The sequence below is a fragment of the Pseudorca crassidens genome, chromosome 2, assembly GCF_039906515.1.
Source record: "Pseudorca crassidens isolate mPseCra1 chromosome 2, mPseCra1.hap1, whole genome shotgun sequence".
Lineage (NCBI taxonomy): Eukaryota > Metazoa > Chordata > Mammalia > Artiodactyla > Delphinidae > Pseudorca > Pseudorca crassidens.
Genome location: NC_090297.1, coordinates 161,706,990 through 161,728,948, shown reverse-complemented (window position 1 = coordinate 161,728,948; position 21,959 = coordinate 161,706,990). Strand labels below are relative to the sequence as shown.

At 39.8% G+C, this 21,959-nt stretch overlaps 1 protein-coding gene across 13 annotated transcripts in view; it reads right to left on the bottom strand.

The window, feature by feature from the left end:
* Positions 1-5,797, bottom strand: part of CDC42BPA (CDC42 binding protein kinase alpha) — a 325,295-nt gene extending 319,498 nt beyond the window's left edge. For 7 of the 13 annotated variants that reach the window (XM_067729557.1, XM_067729558.1, XM_067729559.1 and 4 more), the window contains exon 1: positions 4,423-5,796. In XM_067729557.1, coding sequence (XP_067585658.1) covers positions 4,423-4,600 — 178 coding nt within the window. In that variant the 5' untranslated portion in view covers positions 4,601-5,796. Of the gene's footprint in view, positions 1-4,422 lie in introns of all 13 variants that reach the window. The other 6 variants (XM_067729568.1, XM_067729561.1, XM_067729563.1 and 3 more) reach the window with 2 other exon arrangements.
* Positions 5,798-21,959: the final 16,162 nt, after the last annotated feature.

The following is a 21,959-nucleotide window of genomic DNA, read 5'->3' as shown; positions in this document are numbered from 1 at the left end:
TGACTACCATAAAAGAGTAGCAGAATAAAATATTCATTTGTAACAAGTTCAGTTCTTTTACCCTAAAATAGCCTGGGCTTACTATCTAATATTAACCAAGTCCCAGGAATTAGGGAACATTTCATAAAATTTCCAACACATTATGCTACGTGTTTTTACACTGCTATGTTAAGGTATGCCTTACATTTCCATATGAAATAAGTTCCTAAAATTATTAGTGTTATTCCTGACATCCCTGTTCACACTCATGGAGCAGTACATCCTTTAAAAAAGAGAGAAACAGAATGGAAATGGAAAAATAATAGCCATCACTTATTGCCTGCTTCTATCATATGCCAGCATCGTGTGAGATCAAATAACTGTACTTACTGTCACTCTTAGAAGAGACTAGATTATTAGGTGACTAGTATGAAGGAAACAAATGCCCAACCTATATTTCTGGTGACATTTATGATGATCCTAATTGAGGACTTAAATAAAAATAAACCTAATCATGTGTATTAAATGAACTTTTTGGTAATTTGGTATGATTAATAAATTCTACTCAGGAAAAGCTAACAACGAGGAACAACATAAGTGAAGAACAAAGAAAAGATTCAGATTCTTCTAATCAAGGCATCATCATCTCACTTAAATGACCCACATATCAAAAGCATGAAAAAGCTTTAAAACTACTCTAATAAAATGAAAAGTTTAAACCACAGTACCTGCTGATGTACTCTAGTAACAAGTTTATTAGTCATTCAGACTATTGTGTGTGTGTGTATACACTGAATAAACTATAAAATTACTGTTGTTTAAGGATAATTTAAATGAAATGTTATGAAGTCCAAGATTCACAAAGCATCAAAATACAGTTGGCCACATACAGATAGTTCTGCATTTCTTTTTTTGTATTGAGTAATATTATCTTATGCCTATTTTTTAAGTAACTTGGTTAAGAATTCCCTAAAATTCTGATTTTCCATTTCAAAGTAGAAGATAACCAATTCAATGAATAACATATTCATTTAGTCATTACTAGCAGATTAGCTTATAATGTAAAAGTTATTTTTACTTCTACAGCTCTACTGTAACTTAACTCTAGAGTCACACTACTGACAACAAAACTTTTATTTTATAAACAAAACATACAAACCATAACCACTTCAACAACTTAAAAAACAAGGACAAAACAATCTTTCAAAGCTTGTTGTATATAACAGGAAAATATAATAATATTTAATAAAAATAATAATCTTATTAAATTTAAAAGTGATATATGGCCTTAAGGCACTCTTTGTCCCCTTGCTCTGTTGCTCAGTGACTTAATCCCCTCTTCCTCTCTAGAGCTCTACTTGTTTCCTCCCTCAAGCCATTAGCACCAAATGCAAGGAGTGCTATCAAAAAAAAGAAAAAAAAATCTAACTTTGAATTGTCAGCTTTCTTACTGTCATGATACTGTAATGAGCGAAACATTAACTATATCAATAGAAAAGTGAAATGGGCCATAACTAGGAATAAAGTGAAATTGATGGAAATGAAGCAAGTCAGAATCTTGCTGACTTCATTTTTAAAAGTACCATCAGCATAAAAATAAGGCATATCTAGATGACACTTCCATTCATATAGACAGCCAAACAAATATACATCATGTACTAGTATTTAACCACTACAGCTCTTCTGTTGCAAATATTGGGTCTTTTAAAACTCAAACAAAAAATTGTATCATTTAAGGCAAACCTAAATTACCAAATTTAACCCCAACAAATAATCCCTTTCAATTTCCATCACAGACCAAAAAAATAATATTTAAAATATTAAATTGAGGTCAATTCACTATCTGGAAACTTCCTTAATCTAACTTGTTTTTTATATAATGTTAGGTAGTGAGAATCCAATAAGACATTTCCCCAAAATGTAGTAATCAGTTGATCTATTTCAATAATTAACTGAGGAGACTGGCATTCTTAAATAACCTAAATTTTCAAAAAACTTAAAGATAGTAAATACTACTACTCATGATGCACTTCTTGACAGTTTTTTCCATTCTTTCTTTCCTGCCTCCTTACCCAAACTTCTATGGTTGGTAACTCCCACTTTCAAGACCTCACACTCCAACTTAAAAACGCCTAAGACTTAACAGACACTGCCTAGTCCCAAAGCCTACAAAATAACTGCCTAAAAATTCTAGTCTCTCGTTCTTTATTACTGAGAAACACAACAGGAGTTTACTTAAGAGAATGTATATTTTTGTTACATCACACCAGACTTCTAAAAGACAAAATATGAAGGATACTACTAAAACATAATTTACTTTAAAATTGTGAAAAGTCCCTTGCTTGAAATTGTTTAAAATCTGCTAATAAAAGTAAAATGTATTTGGCCAAACACTTATTTGACTTTTGGCTTATTTGGCTTAAATTAAATATATACAAACAAGGGTTTTTTTAATACAGATATAAGAAACAAGATCCAAGAAAACATATTTAGTGGGAAATATATATAAATTATTCTGATAATACAGAAAAATATCTCATAACATAAATGTAAATTCTTAATCACCAAAAGGCAATTGAGGATATAGTTTTTTATCATATTTTTAAATTACATTTACAACTGGTACATACGAAGAGTTCTCCCACCATTTTGCAGATGAGAAATAATAGATATTAAAATGACAATCATAATCATAGACTAGAGTATCGCTATGAAACCATAATTCAAGAACTGAATCTCTAAAAGTATCAAAATCTTTTCCTTAAATCTTGCAAAAACTAAAAATTTTCTAAATTTATTAAACATGAGGTGTAAAACTACACATCCTTTATAAAATGTTTTACACATAAAAATAAGGGACATATATTCACAAATCCAGTACCAAAGTCAAAACTGTTTCATTCTTAAGAGAGCAGTCTCTTGAAAGATCATTTAGAATTCTTACATTCCCAGTATGAGTCTAGTAATCTGTTTTTAAAAATTATTCTATTCACATTTCATATATATATATATATATATATATGTTTTTTAACCCTTGCGATATCAAGTTGCTAGAAAACTTCTGATACTGACAAATTGAATAATTAAAGTTATGATGTGTGGGCAATCTTGAATAAGTGATTTACCTGACAAACGAATTTTTAATAAATTGCAAGTCAAAAAAACGAAATAATCACCAACTGACTTTTACTTCAGAAAAATAAAGATTTACTTGGAAACAAAGACATTTTAGTGTAAAAACTTTCCAACAAACTCAAATATTGGTAATCCAAAGGTACAAAATAACTTCTTTAGCTAATATCCTTCAAAAGTCAATGTACCAATGTAGGTACACTGCCATGTACTATACACAGTATGGTATGTCATGATGTGTACTCTTCCCACAGAGAACTGGTGGATGTTGGAACTTGCTCACATGTAACATCGGAAACAGAACTTAAGCCAAGCCTTCAAGCTTGAAGGTCACATGGAGCATTTGCTCTCATCATTGATTTACTCCACTACCTAGCTCTTCTAAATCACATCTATATTTAGGAGAATGAAGACAAAAATTTAGCCAGTTTAGGTTTGAATTAAATTTAGAGTAAATCTAACTCTCAGGCAGGCAGGAGCTGCTCCCAAACATTCTCTACCAAATACTATCACAAAATTCTTAAACTATTTATGTCATCTTACAAACATGACAATTTTTGGCAAGTCCGTGTTTAGTAATTTCCTTTGCTTGTACTATATAGAGATGTGATAAAACCCACTGATGACCACCTTCAAGTTCCTGTTGACCTAAGATATTTTAATATCTCCTCCCATTTCCAGAGTGATTTCCAAAGCCTGGGAAGGAATGTTTCCACTAATAAATATCTTTCAACTGAATGCCTGTTATACCACCACGCTCTCGGCAAAGCGAGCAATAATCCATTTTTGCCCATCACAGAATTATTCAAAATCTCTTACTGCTGACCAAAAGACATAAGTTCTTCCTCATAAGTCCCACATTAAATCTAGGCAACACTACAGGGGTGGGATAGGGAGGGTGGGAGGGAGGGAGACGCAAGAGGGAAGAGATATGGGGATATATGTATATATATATATAGCTGATTCACTTTGTTATACAGCAGCAACTAACACACCATTGTAAAGCAATTATACTCCAATAAAGATGTTAAAAAAAAAAAATCTAGGCAACAACTGAGTAGCATGCTTTTACTCTTGGGAAAATATTTACTGAAAACTACAAGAAAAAAACCTTGAATAATTGGTGTCCACTCTTTTATTGTATATATATTTAAACACATTATGTATAATGTATTTAAATACATAATATATATTGTGTAAACACAATATATATTTATATACTCATTACAGAGAGTTTATCATGGTAACTCTCTATAACAATTAAACCATAATGGCTAGCTAAAGAGTTTTTTATTTTACATACAAACTTACCCCATTCTAGGTATTCAAGAATGTTCTTCTCTCTTCTCAATGGAGAATTATTGCATTCATCATAAAGGCAGATGAGGATATCCAGTAACGTTTCCACACTGAAGCACTGCCCATTGGTCTGAGCGGGCCCATCCAAAATAAACTGCTCCAACTGCCTCAAACGCACTTCTCCAGACATGTTTGCTTCAACTTCTGCTGGTTTTTCTTTCAATTACTGAACCGATTTTGACGATGATTATTTGAACCTAAACTTGAAAAGGTGTGGTTTTAAAAATAAACCACTTGTTATTCAAACAACTGTCATGCAATGCCGGTGCTGAATTCAACATCCAACACACCAGTAACCTCACTTAACTGAAGCGTCTTCTATTTCACACATATACATATATTTTGAGGGAAAGTTACCATAAAATATATTTAAAACATTTTTAAAAGAATAATACAATTAAATCGTATATTTAAATAAAATAATTAAAAAGTACTGAGAACCAAAGAGTCAACACTTCTTTAAAAAAAAAAAAACTCTTCTCCTTCATTCAAAATTCAACTCGTGCAACATAATCCTGAAACGAATCCAGTTGCATCATTAATGAATTAAGTCCGATCTGCATCAGCAATTCACTTCCCAAGCAGAAGGAAAATCGAAAAGGAAGGAAAAAAACCAGAATGTATATAAGGGGGAGGGAAAACCAAAAATTCTGCTGCAAATCCTCCCAACCACCACTTGGATAACGCATCAGCGGCAATTTCTCCGGAGGGAAAGGGAGGGGGCGAGGTCCCTGAAGCAGCCCCTCGACTCGGAGCACGCCAAGCCTTCCCCGGAGGAGGCTTTCCCTTTCTCCTCCCGAGGTCCTTCTTTTTAAGGCTTTGCAGTTAGTCCTATTTCCAACGGATTCCGATGAAAACTCTTCATTTTTCTCCCCGCTTCTCCCAGGGGCCTGACTGGCTGCGGGCGGCACTCGCCCCCGGCTCCGGGAGCGGCGGCTACTCGGCCGCCCGAGCCCGCTCCATGTCGGTGGTCGCTGGGCCGCCGGCCTGGGCCGCGCCGGGCGCAGAGCCCGGTCTCCCCCACACCCGCACCGCGGCCGCCCACCCGCTCGCCCGCCCACACTCCCGACGCCCTGGCGAGGGGGTGCTTTTCTGGATTCAAAGGACACGGACGGCAGCAACTGCGGCGGCGACGGCGCGGGCGGCTCCGGCAGCTAGTTCTCCCCCTTCTTCACACCCCTGGGTTAAGGGCATCTTTCCCCCGCAAAGAGGGGAGCGGCCGAGGCGCAGGAGGAGGGGTTGGTGCCGCTGGTAAGGAGACCAGAGGCTGCCGCAGCCCGGCTCGCAGCCACTCCCTTCCTTTCCCTCCACCCCTCCCCCTCCTTCCCCGTCCTCTCGCGCTCGCGCCCTGGGCTCCGCGAGGCTGCTCCAGGCCCCGCCGCACGCAGGCGGAGGCTCGCCGACGAGTCCGGATCCAATATGGCGGCCCCCGCCCCCCGACACGCGCGCACCCGCCCTCTGCCTTCCCCGCCCCCGCCCCGCCCCCGCCCGAACCCTGCCGGCGCGTTGAGGTCCGGTTCTGCGGCCCCGCAGAGCCGAGGCCAGGCCTTGGGGGGCGCGCGGGCGGGGGCCGGGGGCGCGGCGGCTGCACCACCCCGAGGGGAGGGTGGGGACGCCTCGGCTGGAGAGGCTGCGGCTGCCGCAACGTGGAATGCAGGGATACGGGAGGACTGAGGGAGGCCGCGGCGGCGGTGGTGGCGGACGGTATGGAGGCGGGAGGACCCAGGCGCGGGTTGGGAACTGCGCCACAGCCTCGCCGCCGTTCCCGGTTCCTCGAGGCTTCTCGTAGGGATCGCAAAGCGGGGCTTCCTCCGGTCCTCGGAGGCACCACCCGACTGGCACGTTTGCTAAGGGGGCCCAGAAGCAAACGGCTTTAGGCTTCCAACAGATCTGTAAAACAGTGCTTTTCTCACCGCCTCTTACCTGCGCGCTACCCGCCCCCCAAATTCAGTTCTCAACAACTCCAAAGTAATTTTCTGGGTGTCCAGTTACACCACTTCTTGTGTCATTTCCCGGGACAAATACACTGACAGACATGTACGCGCTACCCTCCAAGTCCTGAGTGTGTGTGCGAGAAGAACAACTCTCCATGTCTATTCCCAAAAGTTTCCCTACGTAGAGCACAGTGTTTTCTCCTCCGGAACTATTCTAGCTGCTGCCTTTATCCCCAGCCTAGGTTACCACCTACAGGGGATTCAACCAATGAAGGGGAGTCAAGACAGTTCGCCACTCTCACCAAAACTCCATCCCCTGTGCGCGCTCGCATGCGCGCGCGCGCACACACGTAGCCCAATGGCACAATGCAGAAACTGGGCAGCAAAGGCAAGTAATTCAATAGGTAAGGCCATTTAGGGCCTTCCGGGGTTTTTTTGAATCTTGATTTTAGGAGAGCGCTCTACAAAATTCTCATGGAAGATCCCACATTTAAATGTATCACTAAACTGAGTCACTGCATCTCTGTCATTTCCTCTCAAAACTGCCATCTCCTTTATAATCTTTCTCCAAAATACAATTATTTTATATTCCTTTCCTACACCCGTGAGGCAGTTACGTTTTCTATGTTAATGCCTACAATTGCCACAATTTTTCACATCTTACTAATATGAAATCTGAGGAAGCACTAGAAATGAAGGTCTAGAAATGAAGGCTAAAAATGAAGGCTAAGGATAATTATTCAAGTTGCTGTCATTCACAAAATATTGTGACTCTTGTGAAATCTACACTTGCATGGCTTATATGAGGAGACACTATTTCCAGTAAGCTCTTGACACATGTGAGACTTACATAGATTCAGACAAAAGATGGATCATTTATAGCCATGACATCTTTATGTGCATGTGTATTGGCTAATTATAAAAGTAATAGAAAAGCAAAAAGAAATGTTTAATCCTAACACAGATAATAATATTTTGGTGTTTATTTTTAAAGTCTTTCCTATGTATTTTAATAAAATGATGCATAACAGAAGCCAGTTTTATAGCCTCCTGTTTTCACTTAGCAATATATTATGAACATGTTCTCAGGTCAACACATATTCTTAAGCAACATGGTTTTTAATGGTGAAGCCAAGACATTTTAACAGTTTCAGTTGACCATGAGGTGGGGTAGCAAAGAAAGAAGCAATTTCTTCTGCTTTGGCACCACAGAGCCGACTCTAAGATACCTACTTATCCAACTTGTAAATAACTCTAAAGAAGAGTTTAAAAGAGAACCTATAACACATTGTCTCAATAAATGCTAATTAACAGTGGAAGTGTATGAGGTACAGACATGTTTTTTAACAAAAGAGTCATGCTGCCAGTTTTCTCTCTACCTATTCTGTTAGCACTTGGGTACCACCCACAGTCCAGGGTACTGACGGTTGCTTAATAACCTTTTCCACATTATTTAGAGAGTAAAGGGGAGAACTTATTATTTTTATTTTTTAAGAAAAGCACAAAGAGAAGGAAGAAGGTTGAACCCAAACAATTTTGCTTGAATAATTCAAGCTCAGAGACTTAATAATTAACTAGACCCTAAACACATTGTGTGGGTGTTATTTTAAATGTTTGGGTTGAAGTGTGAACATTCTTGTTAATGAAACCGAAGAAAGGTGCAACTCCAGCAGCCCTGCAATGCTTGAAGTGATCCTGCAAAACATGAGTGCTACAGGCTGCATGGCAGGGTAGCACTTTTTTCTTTGGATAAAAAACCTGGAGGAGGTCTTCTTTGTGAAATTTTGCGTGGGGGCCTGGAGATTAGATGTATACCACTGCAAACACAAATTGTTTGAAATAATCAGGAAAAGTTTTATGAAGATGCTGGGTATTATTCTGACCTTTCAGAAAAGAAATAGGACAGGAGAGGACAGAGAGATAGGAGAGTGAAAAGAATAAAACAGGACAGGAGTCATTAAGCCTAGTCCAACAAATCCTCCAATTCTGGCCTAAGAACAGAATTGATCTACCAGTTTATAACAACCAGCCCCACTCTTACCTTGCTGTACCTTACTCCAGAATAACTAGATAGAGAACAGGGCCAAAAGCAAGGTGAGTGCCACAGCAGGGCTTCATGTATAGTAACACACAGGTATCTTACTACATCACCTTTCAGGCCAGCTAGCACATCCTGACCCTGCAAATGACTGACTTGGTTTAGAGCCCTCTGAGGATAAAACGCCAGCAAATGCTTGTCCTCACTTCATGTCTGACTCCTGACATGAGTAATACCAGCTGCAAAGGCTTATGTTATAAAAAAGGGAGACTTTGTGATTAATAATTACCTCTTTTACAGAACACTTACAATGTGTAAGTACTCTCCTGAGTACTTTGAGGATATTATTCTATTCAATCATTATAACCATATGGAGTAGACAAAGTACCATTTCCATATCATAGATAAGGAAACGGGTTTAGAGATATCTTGGATAACTTGTGAATGACCACACAGCTAGCAAGTGACACAGGAACTGGGAGTCAACACCAGGCCTGAGCCCATGGTATTAACCATTATACAAGAGAGGTCAGAAAGATCTGCAGAATTCCATAAACCCAACTCCTCCTTCCTGTTGTAACCAGGGAGCAGTGGGATATAGTTGTTAATCCACATATTTGGACATTAGAAATTGACATCAGGGCAGAGGAGGGAAACACATATGACGGATCGGGATCCAACCAGAAAAAGAGAAATCACCCATGTATTTAAACCAGAGAGACCTTAATTATGAGAAATGGGTACACAGGCGATGGAAGAGCTGAGGAAACACACAGGGGAGAGTGAGGTGACCCACAGTCTGGTGGCAGCACCTGCTACTACCCCAAGGCTGGTGGAAGCTAAAACCAGGCCTGGAGGGAGCTGGAGCCCAGAGGAGGTACAAGGGCTACCAGGGAGGCTGCCTAGGCAGAGAGAGGGGAAGGAGAATCCCCTTACCGCGAATCCCCCACTATTTGCAGCTAACACAGAGCTTGTGAAAGAGAGCCTGCATGCATTGTCCCCAAAGATACAGAGCAGAGCAGGCGATGGATGTGGAATGGCTGCAAAGACAAACCGGCCAAGGATTTACATACATATAATCAACACAGTTTCAGTTTTACCCAAACCATTAAAAAAAAAAAAAAAGCAATAAAGCCAATGTCTTATCTTTGAACAATAATTAAGTGGATTTTAAAGTGGCATGGTTTTAACCTAGGAGCAGTTTTTACTCCTCCCTTTTCATATTTATTTTGCTTTGTTTTAATTTCTCAAAAAAAAAAACCCTAGGGGCTTCCCTGGTGGCACAGTGGTTGAGAGTCCGCCTGCAGATGCAGGGGACGCAGGTTCGTGCCCCGGTCCGGGAAGATCCCACATGCCGCGGACCGGCTGGGCCTGTGAGCCATGGCCGCTGGGCCTGTGTGTCCGGAGCCTGTGTTCCGCAATGGGAGAGGCCACAGCAGTGAGAGGCTCGCGTACCGCCCCAAAAAAAAAAAAAAAAAAAAAACCCTAAACACCCAACCAAACAAACTCTCCTCATCTAGGGCATGTTTACTCAGGTTCACAGACCAATACTTCCCACTTGCTGATCAGTGGATCTTGCCTACCTTGCCCTATCTTTAAATCTTGCATTTAAATTTCTCATTAAAGCTCTACATAAACAAGCTCTACTATAAATGGCATTTTCAAAAATATGTTTAGGGTCAAACATTATAATACAGATATTGCCCCCCTATTATAGCAGTTTAGTAAATTTGGATATTAAGAAGATAGATGCCATTCTCTTATAAATACCATCAGCAGGAAACATTTGGCAAAAGGCTCCATGCCATGGGTGTTGACAGAAACCAAGCCAGTTAAGCCAATGTGTTCTTCTCAATCCTGAGGCGGGGCTAGAGGTGACACAGCCAGGACCTAGGGGCTGGCAGCAGAAGAAATGAGTTAAAGAATCCATTTACCCCACTCTGGAAATCTCTCTGCCAAGGTTACTGTGACTTCCACATTATCAAAGCCAATGGTCAATCCTCATTTTACATTTCATTTGATCTTTTAGCAGTTTTGACAGCACTAATCACACACACACACACACACACACACACACACACACACAATTGAAATACTTTTCTTCACCTGGCTTCTGCACTCTCCTTATCTTCTCCTCCCTCACTGGCCACTCCTCAGTCTTCTTTGCTAGGTCCTCCTTGTATGCCTGATCTCTAAAAATTGGAGTGCCTCAAGGTTCAGTCTTTGGAACCCTTCTCTCTTTTCTATTTACACCTATTCCCTAGGTGATCTCAATCAGTCTTAAGGATTTAAATACTATATATAATGGTTTGAAAACACATGTCACAAATTCTTCAACACTTCTCTCATTGAAGGTTGAGTCTGCACCTTGAATCTAGGCCAATCTTAGTGAATCACTTGTTTAATTAGAAATTAAAATGAATGGAACAAATAGAATGGAACAGAATAACCACTTTATGTGGGTTATTGAGGTTGGGAAAACAAGATGTGATAGCCATATCCTTTGTTGTACAGTGCCCATCAAGCAACACTAATAACAGCTAACATTAATTGTGCACCTTCTATGTCAAGTACCAAACTAAGGACTTTCCATTCACTGAATTCTCTTAACAACCTTATAGGGCAGAAACTATTATTACTTCCTGTCTTAATCAACTCAGGCTACTATAGCAGTTTACCATAGACTGAGTGGCTTAAACAGCAAACTTTCATTTCCACAGTTGGAGGCTGAAAGTCCAAGATCAAGGTGCTGGACAAACTGGTTCCTGGTAAGAGCACTCTTCCTAGTTTGCAGATGGCTGGCTTCTCATTGTACCTTCACATGGTGGAGAGCAGAGAGAGAGGAAACAAGCTCTCTCATGTCTCTTCTTATAAGGTCACTAATCCCATTCATGAGGGCTCCACCCTCACGACCTTAATTGCCTCCCAAAGGCCCCACCTCTTAATACCATCACATTGAGAATTAGGATTTCAACATATGAATTTTAGGTGGGATACAAACATTCGGTTCATAAAATTTCCATATAGAAAAACTAAGGACTAGATAGTTTAAGTAACTTTTCAATGGTTATAAAGTTGATAGGTGGTAAGGTCAGGCTTTCAATCCAGGTGAGATTCATTTTAAAGCCTGTGTGCTGAAATGCTTTGTTAACCTACCCCAACACAAGCTAAAAAAAACTAATATCAGCTAATTGATTAATAATTAGACAAAGCCCTCTTGTCTAACAAAAAGAAGGGAAAACAAAAATGACTTCATTATAACCTTGAAGCATAAAAGACATTCTCTTGCAGGAGTTTGGTCAATTGTTTTCCATATAAAGAAGAGCAAAACCAGAGAGAATAGTTTATTGAAATAGGGTTTATTTCATGTAGACAAAAAGAGAAACTCTTAATTGTCAGGTTGGTAAACCCCAAAATCAGACACAAAGAGAAATTGTGGAGTTGTAACATCTGAGGATCTTTAAAACGATCGTTTCAATTCGATTTCAACCGCCATCTCTCTTGAATAGTTTGGAATCCACCTGCCAGAAGGTGATGGGATCAGAACAGATGTGCTCTCCAGGCTCCCTTCAGCAGTAAGATTCAGTGCTTCCTCGCCCGTACGGGGGACTAATTAAACCCACAGTCATATGGTAGAGCCAGCGATTATGTTTTAGAAAAGACTGTGACCTCTCTCTGACCCAGAGGATAGCAGCATCAGCACTTACAAGCCAAATGAAATGAGGCACTGTCAGCAATGTTCCTTACGATAAAAAGTATAGCAATAATAATAATAATAAGTATCAAGACATAAACCCACAAATAGGATGGTATCTGGAGCACCCCAGGCATTCATGATGGGAATAAGGGAAATGAAAATTCAAGAAAATTACATTTGAGATATCAAGAGGGGCTTTCCTCAAATAAGAAAGGTTCCTAACATTACAAAGTACAAGCAGAAATCCATGCAGAAGATAAGAAACAATGTAAAAAACTTTGTAAGTATTAAAACTTGGGACTTGTTCCAACCACTTCTTGAGATACTAGGGTGGCATGGGTCAGGATAAGAAGCTAGAGAATAATATTAAGAAATGATGTTAGAAGAAACAAATTAAGTATTTTTCTTTACTGTAACATTAGACTTTCCTGTTCTTTGAAACTTTGTTTCTCATAATGATAACATGTTATCCTGTATAAACTGTTGATCATTAGTGGATTATTTTCTCAGCAATGGAGCTGAGTTTCTCTGAACGCTTTTACTCACCATGCCTTGTGAGAAGAGCACAATTTATTTAATAACTAGCCACAGTACAAGGTAGCACTGTGGAACAAACACTTTTTCTAAATAAAACTGAATTGTCTAGGCAGTGATAAAACTACAACTTTGTCATCCTTAGTACTTCATACTAAAAATGGAATTAACCATCTCATAAAAGTATTAGCTAATCATTAACAAGTACAAGAGCAATCATTCCCAATTTTTTCAAACAATTCAACTGTTTTACTTTCATTCATTCATTCATTCCCCCTAGTCATTCACCAAGCCCCCAGTCTGCACCAGGAACAACGTAAAAAGTGTAAGTTCAACCTTCACTGTACAAATCCCCAAAGATACACTTATAAATTATAAGCGAAAGTATCACAATATTGTTAATATCCTCTTAGTTGGAAGAGAAAGATTGGTTGGTAGGAGGTGATAAAGCAGAGAAATTTTCCCGAGCAGTTGAATTAGACTACACGTTTTGGTAAGCTTTGGATTACTCATAGAACAGAGCAGACAGAGGGGATTCTTCCAAATAGGGAGAAAAGAAAAGCCAACTTCAGCACTGTGGGAAACAAGCCAGGACAGAAGAATCAGGGCCCTCCAGGAAGGGACAGAGGTACAATGAAATCCAAGCGTGGTTAAATGAAATCTTACGTGGGTGATTTAATATTCAAGTGGCTAATTCCATGAGGACAGGGTTGAGAAGGGCAGTGATAGTTGTCATGTGGGCGCTAGGATTATGGTGGTCCTTCTAGGTTAGGGTGGCATTGGTTACTAAAAGAGGTGGGAAGAGGATACAAAGGCAGGAACCCATGAGAGTTTCCAGGTCTCAGCCAACAACGGATGGACTCATTTCAGCAGGGAATTGGAACAGAAACCCAAAACCAAGATGCAAAGCCTGACATACAAGCTGACCTAGTAGAATAAGGGTCAGGTAGAAGCTCTCTGATGTGTTTGGGAGCTGATGTTACTTTGGAACCACTAGACCCAAGGTGTACAAGCAAAGGCCCATTTCAAGATGTTGCTCCCTAATGGTCAGTGTTGTCAGTGTGCCCTATAAGGCCAGGCTTACCCTACTCAGGGCCTATATGGGGTGGAGCCTGAGATTCATCATTGCTGGCATCCGATTAGACCCAGAACAGCCACGGACTCATGCCACCTGCCTAAAACTATCGCCCTCCATACCCTACCATGATGCCTAACACCAACAATCTGACACTGCTTTGGGTTAAAGTCGAGTTGGGGAACATTTTTCATGGGCTGGTACAATCTAGAGCTTATATGCACTGGAGCTAAAATTCAAATAATGATTTCTCCTTCAATTGTCTGTTATGGCAGTCCTATTCACAGTGGAACCTCTGAAGGTTAAATAACGAACTATTGTGGAGCTATGAACCATGGTTTAAAAGCAAGTTAGCCTTGTAAAGAAAAGTCATTAAAAAAAAGTAATGAAGGCAGAACATCCTCAGCTCAAAGAGCAATCAGATGGTGACTGTGTCCCTCTATGACACTGTCTCTCAGTATGTCTCTCTGACATACTGACCGTCCCAGACAGTGTGCTGGATGCTTCCCAGTCTCTGTGAACTTTGAGAATACAAGCAATTCTCTCTCCAGCTCTCTCTTGTTCTCTCCCTCTGTTTTTACCTTGATCTCTCTTCAATCTCTGTTAATGTATCTTTCTGTAGCTATTTCCGTTTATCTACTTCTTCCCCCTTTTCCTCTGCCTACCTTCCCTTCCCCCTTTATATGTCCTTTCTCTTTTTTAGTCTTCTCCCATTTCTCTTTCCTTCTTTTTCCTTCTTACCTTCCAATTACTTTTTTCCCTTAACTTCTAATAATAATAAATGAAGATTCATTTGTAAATATTTATTAGAGATAACCTGTCTCAGTAAATAAGCTTCTGGTAAGTGCATTACCAGAGACATAACATGAAGTTAGCGCCTATTAACACATTCCTATAAATTTAGATGAACTACCTTACCTAGAAGAGACAGGGCTGAAGGAAGAGCATGCAAGGCATATAATTTTTCCTGACAACTGGTGGCAGGTAGAGGGATGAAAGAAAAGTCTATGCATGGGACATTCCATGAGGGCAGTGAGAAACAAAAAAATCTGAGCATATGTTCAGTGCGGGGTCTGTTCTGAACATATTTCTCACATCATTTCTTTGATCCTCACAACACCCCCATGAATTAGGCAGCATTATTATCTCCAGATGAGGAAACAGGTGTAGAAAGTAAGTGGCAGAGCTGGAACTGGGACCCAGTCTGTCTGTTACCAAAGTCCATGGTGACAAAACAAAGAGAAACTTAATGAGCTTGATAGTTCTATCTGTTAGAAAAAGCCAAGTCATGAAAAGGAACCACAGTAAGATACCCTGAGGACTCGTGGCTCCACCGGACTACTCCCATTCAGCTTCGCACCTGTGGTCCCTAACAGTGCGCTGGCACAGACTAGGAGCTGAATAAGTGATTATGGAACGCATGAACAAGATTCAAAGCAGCAGGCACTGAAGTTTCTGAACTGGAAAAATCATTATCGTACCCGGTTCAGGAGTCATGCAGCCTCTGCGTAAACATTCCCAGGGACAATTCTCCTACAAAATAAGAGTCACAATTGGGCCACATTTTTGATACAACAGTTCAAGGCCTTAAGCTCCCATGTATGCAAGAGGCTTTAAAATATATTTCTGATACTCCCACTTTTGCAACATTTCATCTGTCATTAATTCTTTAAAAATCACCAGAAGGTAATGTGAATATACTTCTGGACTACTTAAAAATGGTTAAGATGGTAAGTTTTGTGTGTTTTTCACAATTAAAAAAATTTAACTCATCAGGATGTAAATATTTATGTATATGAAATATACATCATCTTGAAACATATATCATGAAAGTTCCTGGCATGGACAAGTAAGTTATTCATTTCATTTCAGAAAAAAAATTAAAATCTGATGGATGACTAAGCAAGTCTGTTTGGGAACTTGACGCTTAGCTGTTAACTGTGCTGAATACTCTGTTAGTGCCACTCTTACCTCTATCCTCCTGGAAGTTTTAATAACTCATTTTTCTCTTCAGCCTTCTATGTAAATATAAGTTTAAATTTTCTACAGTATTTAATATTTCACAGTTACAGCCGTCCCTTGGTATCTGACAACGATTGGTTCCAGGATCCCCCCTTGAATACCAAAATCCACGGATGCTCAAGTCCCTTATATAAAATGCACAGTATCTGCATATAACGCATACCAATCCTCCCTTATACTTTAAATCATCTCTAGCTTACTTATAATAACTAATACAATGTAAATGCTATGTTAATAGTCATAAATACAATGTAGCTGCTATGTAAATAATTCAAGTATTGCTAGTTGGAACTTTCTGAAAAAAATTTTTTTAATATTTTCGACCCATGGTTGATTGAATGCATGGATGTGGAACCCACGAATACTGAGGGCCCACTGTAATAATTCAGTTTGATCATTTATGTTGTAGCCTAATTGTTTCTTCAATGATACTTTTATTTGGGGATATTCATCCCTTAGGTGATATATTTATCAAGATATTCTCCTTAAGAGATTTATTCTCCTCATGTGATAGTGCTTCATATGTATATTTAATCTAACTTGAGTTCTCAGTTGTGTAGAAGGAATATGTGATTAGCTTAAGATGGAGAAAGATTACCGTGTCTATTTTATTGATCATGCAACTAAAACTCAAATACATGAGTTTACCTGAAGTGTAGTAGCAACAGTGGGAAGGTATTAAAGACATGACCATGACTTAGAAGTTGATGCTTGTGTTTCAGAATCTGTCACTTCTATTACACTGTCATTACATGACCAATTGGCTTTTTTGAGTCCATGCTCAACAGATGTTGTTTTGTTTTTTTGTTTGTTTTTTTGTGGTACGCAGGCCTCTCACTGCTGTGGCCTCTCCTGTTGCGGAGCACAGACTCCAGAAGTGCAGGCTCAGTGGCCACGGCTCACGGGCCCAGCCACTCCGCGGCGTGTGGGATCTTCCTGGACCGGGGCATGAACCCGTGTCCCCTGCATCGGCAGGCGGACTCTCAACCACTGCGCCACCAGGGAAGCCTCAATAGATGTTTTATTAACTTAGAGATGCTTAGAGATCCCAGTGACAAGGATCTTATTGCTTTCCAAAGTTGTCTTTATTGCTGGATAAGTCTACTTTTTACTATGAATAATAAGTAATATATTACACCAGTTAGCACTTTTGATGTTGTTGCATAACAAACCACTTCAAAATTTAGTGGCTTAACACAACCATTTATAAAGTTCATGATACTAGAGCCAGCAGTTCAAGCTCCACTTCGCAGTTTTTCTGCTAGGTTTCTTCATGCATCTGTGGCCAGCTACCAATGGATGTTGTCACTCTTGGGTGGGCTCTCACACACGTCTAGAGCCTCAGCTGGGACGACTGAGCTGACTCTGCTCTGATCCGCATGGTCTCACATTCTCCAGCAGGCTAGCCTTGACTTGTTCACATGGCAAAGGCAGGAGTCCCAACAGTGCAAAGAAAAACACACAAGGCCTCTAAAAGCCTAGGATTGGAATTGGCACACCATCACTTCTGCCACACTGTATTGGCCAAAGCAAAGTCCCAAATCCGGCCTAGATTCAGAGAATGGGAAAATGGACTTCACCTTTGAACAGAAGAAGACACATTATAAAGAGTGTAGATATGTGGAACTATGAACGACTGTGACCATTTTTGACATGTACCACAAATATAAAAATTGCATTTAGGAGGTATTGGGTATGATATTAAGGATATAAGAGATGATATTCAAAATGTCAAAAGGACAACCAGTAGGGAATGAACACTAAACATTCCAGAACGGATGACAACTATAAACAATCGATAAAGCCACATTGATGTGGAGTCATTGACTTGAAGGATGTGATACTCATGACAAATATATGCTCAAAAGATACAAGTTACCTTATCATTGGCTGGAGCTTTGAATTTCTAGCAGAGGACTCAAGTTAAATCTGAATAGCTTCAAACTTAAGTAGACCCAAAGCCCTACTTTGTGTTTTTCCACTGGAAGTCTGAACTTGATTCTCAGATCTTTTCACTCCTCTGCCTGGAGAGGTCATATCCACCAAATGTGAAGCAAAAGATCCAAAGGGACAGTCACAAAAGAGATGATTTGCCTCAAAGCCTAAACTTGTCTACCTCATGCCTTCTCAGATCATGGCAGAAGCATAGGGCTTCTCAGATTAGCCACAGAATGGGAAGGGGGGAAAAAGGCATCTAAAGAGAAGAAGACAGTGAGAGTTTATCCCACTGGCTGCCTTACCCTTTGGTGAGAGATGAGAGAGCCCTGGGTGAGTCTCCACTCTTAAGTAAGAGACTCAGGCTTTATCTCACTTGTCTAACTTCCTAGAGGGAGGAGTCCAGAAGGGAACCTATTCTTGTACAACAAATATTTCAGCCCAGTGCAGTGATTCCATCCACTGATATAGAGTGGCCAATAAATTATGCTTCAACCTGAATATCTATACCATAGCCTGGCTTTTGGTTTAGAGTAAGAGGTGGGTAAGAAGAGTAGAGGGAAGACTAGAGGCCAATGCTATATGCTGCTTACCATTTCACAAAATACTTGTGCACACAAATTCTCTTAATACATCCTGAACTTTCGGAAACCCCTGTGAATTTACTTTAACAGTCAATTTTGCATAAAGTGTCTCTATTTACTGTATTCATGTCAGTTGGGATTCTATGGTTGCAAGCAACAGAAACCAATGCTAACTTAAGGAATTTGCTGGAAGCTAATGAGATAGCTCACAAAATCAAAGGAAAGCCAGAATCACCAAGACAACTGTTAGGATCTAGACAGCGTTAACTAATGGTCATTTCTTCCAGGTGCCAATGATAGGATAAATCAGCTTCAACATTTTTTATCCTTGTATCATGTGATGTAAGAACCAAATTTCAGGGAAACAATGTTTAGCTGACCTAGTTTGATCGCATGCTCATCCACTGGACAGAGAAAAGCATGGCACCAAACAAAGGACTAATTTGAGAAGAGAGGACTCATTTCTCATTTTCCAAAATAATAGGAAAGGTTGCAGGGCCATCCAAAAGGGTCCACTGTAATATCATGGCCACAGTATCATTAAAGTGCTGAGTGAAGACATGCAGCGAGGTTAAGGTGGCCCGGGGACCGTAATATGTAATAGGCTAACAGACAACCTCAGAAGAACGTATTAAGTTGGAACACGTCTATTTGGATAATAGAGAAATTCAGTAAACTTGCATAACACAATTGCTCTAAAAATGTACCTGGCACTTGTTTTGAGCAGGCAATTTAGACAAAGAGACAAAAAAATGATTGCCATGAAGGAGGAGGCTTTTTTCTTCTACTCACAATCCCCTAGAAATAGGAGGCATGCCATGCTACACCACACCATGCAGGGCCACAGAGGGAAGCACCAAAGCAAGATGAGCCAGCAGAGAGAGGGGCAAACTGTAGGCAGGAGCTTTTATTGCAGTTTACACAGGAAGGAATGGGAGAAGCAAGGTAAGCAAGAAATACAAACTTATGATTGGATAGTCTGAATAACGTTGATAGTCTCTGGACTGTAGGGATGGTTCCCAATTGTCCAATACCTGGTCCTGTGCTGATTAGGGCAGGAGCTAATATCCCAGACTGAAGAAGTATGAGAAAAGGAAATTGGTGGAGGGTGTTGTTTGCACATCGAAAGTATGCTGGCAGGAAAGTTGTTTGCCTCTCTAGGAATTAGTTAACTCTGGGAGGGCGGTTCCCCAGATCTGTAAGGCCCCAAATGTCAGAGCAGCAATAATACAGAAGGTAAGAAAAAATAGTTAAAGCAACTACATTCTTTGGGCCACCATGTGAAGACGTATAAAGATACTAGATAAGCGCTTTACTACAGAGCCTCATTCTAAGTTCCATTTTACTGACCATCCAATATGCTGCAGGCATAGTCTGTTGAACCTCCTTCCACCACTCCAGTTCCTCTTCCTTTCCTCTAGCCTTGTTTATTGTGGCTATAGCAACTGTTTTATTATAGCCACAGTTATTGTCTGAATTTGCTTTTAAACATGATAATATGGTATAGCCAACCATATTTTAATAATCTATTTTAAGATATTAAAAAATCTTATTTATATTATAGATTTATGGATGTACGATCTTCCAGACTGATGCCAACATATAATAAATCCCCAGTAAATTAAAAATGTTTAGCATGTGAAACTAAGTCTAATTTTTTTTTCTACTTTGATGTTCCTCTGTCTTCACATTTGTTTCAACTCCCCTACTAGAATCACATTCTTATTTATTTCCTCGCTGGGCATTCTTGAGATATTTCTACTCAGTAGAAATACAATATCAAGCTTCACTGTTTTATTAAATATATCAGACATCAGACTCTCTGGATAGTGAGCCAAAAGTTGCCAAAGGATATATTTCTTTTGTCTGCTGTGAATTATGCCAGCAGGCTCAACAGAGTAGTAAAGACTGTGTGTTTTATATTATTAACTGAATATGTGAGAACTGATCTTTGCAAGGAACTAATTGTCCTATAACCTTATGCCATCATCGAGAGAGATTTAAGCATTTTTTATTTTCTCCACAGATGAAGTGTATGTTTTCTTTGGCTTTACTTCTATTGAGTTTGGTTAATCCCTTTCAAACCAGGAGACTCAGACTTAATATATATACTCTCCTTTGTACAAAATCTTCAATATTTTGCACTTACTAACACACAGTTTATCTGTCATTTTAACTGTGCTCACCTGAATTATGCCAATTTATACTTAACCATACCAAATTTCATTTATGATTCTGATTTTTTTTTGATTTTCAACAGCAGTTGAAAGTGATTTAGCATAGTACTTTGAATCGTTTCTTTTGTAAACAGTGATGATGTAATGTTTCTCCACAATTATTTCCTTTAAAGTTATTTAGTTTTTATATTGATAGAAAAGGAAACTCAGCCAACATTGACTTTCTACATTTTAAATTAATTCTCCAGTATCTTCACATGACTATGGCTTCTCCTAAATTTCAAGCTTTTAAGTCTGAATTTTACACTTCCTCGTTTCACAAACCTGGAAAAATTACTTTCTTCTTTTATTTCCATCTCCCCATATAGGAAAGTTAATAATTTATCTACCATAGGTCATACTGTGAAATTCCATTAAGAAACCACCATGGTGGTATGTTGCTTTGGGAGAGAGAAGAACCTCCATAAATAGTGGTTTGCACCAGTCTTCCTCCTAACACTTCTCCACAAGCCCACTATTCTGATACACAGGTTTCTGCCCAGTCCCAGAGTTTCACATTTTCCTCTTTTATGAAGTAACCATTTCCCATGAAGCTTACTTATATACTGCTCATTCTCAGTGTCTCTACTTCCTAAATAAACATATGGAATGGATTCAAACTCCTGAACTCTGGGAACTTCAATAAACTGAGATTGTTTAAAGAAAACTCTCAGTGAATAATTATGCTATCCCTCCCCCATGAGGCTGCAGAATGTTAGCTTTGAAAGGACTATAAAGGACATCTAGCCCAATCTCTGCATTTTAGAGATGAGAAAACTGAGCTTTTGGGAGCTTGAGTAATCTTGAAATTTGCCCAAATTGACAAGACTAGTAAGTGGCAGATCCGTATGTGTATAGTTTCAAAAGCATGAAATATTGATAATTACTTCATTTTCATTAGTTTCTCTTTTAAAAGTATCTTAAGACTGGGGCTTCCCTGATGGCGCAGTGGTTGAGAATCTGCCTGCCAATGCAGGGGACACAGGTTCGAGGCCTGGTCTGGGAAGATCCCACATGCCGTGGAGCAACTAAGCCCATGCACCACAATTACTGCACTCAAGAGCCTGCAAGCCACAACTACTGAGCCCATGTGCCACAACTACTGAAGCCCACGCACCTAGAGCCCATGCCCTGCAACAAGAGAAGCCACCACAATGAGAAGCCTGCACACCACAAGGAAGAGTAGCCCCCACTCACCGCAACCAGAGAAAGCCTGCATGCAGCAGCAAAGACCCCATGCAGCCAAAAATAAATTAATTAATTAAATAAATTTATTTAAAAAAATAATAAAAGTATCTTAAGACTAATATAGCCTGGTTAAATTTTTGAAGTCTCAAAACTCAAAGGGAGTTTCCTGGTGGCCTAGTGGTTAGGATTCAGGGCTTTCACTGCCATGACCTGTGTTCAGTCCCTCGCTGGGGAACTGAGATCCTGCAAGCCACACACCACGGCTA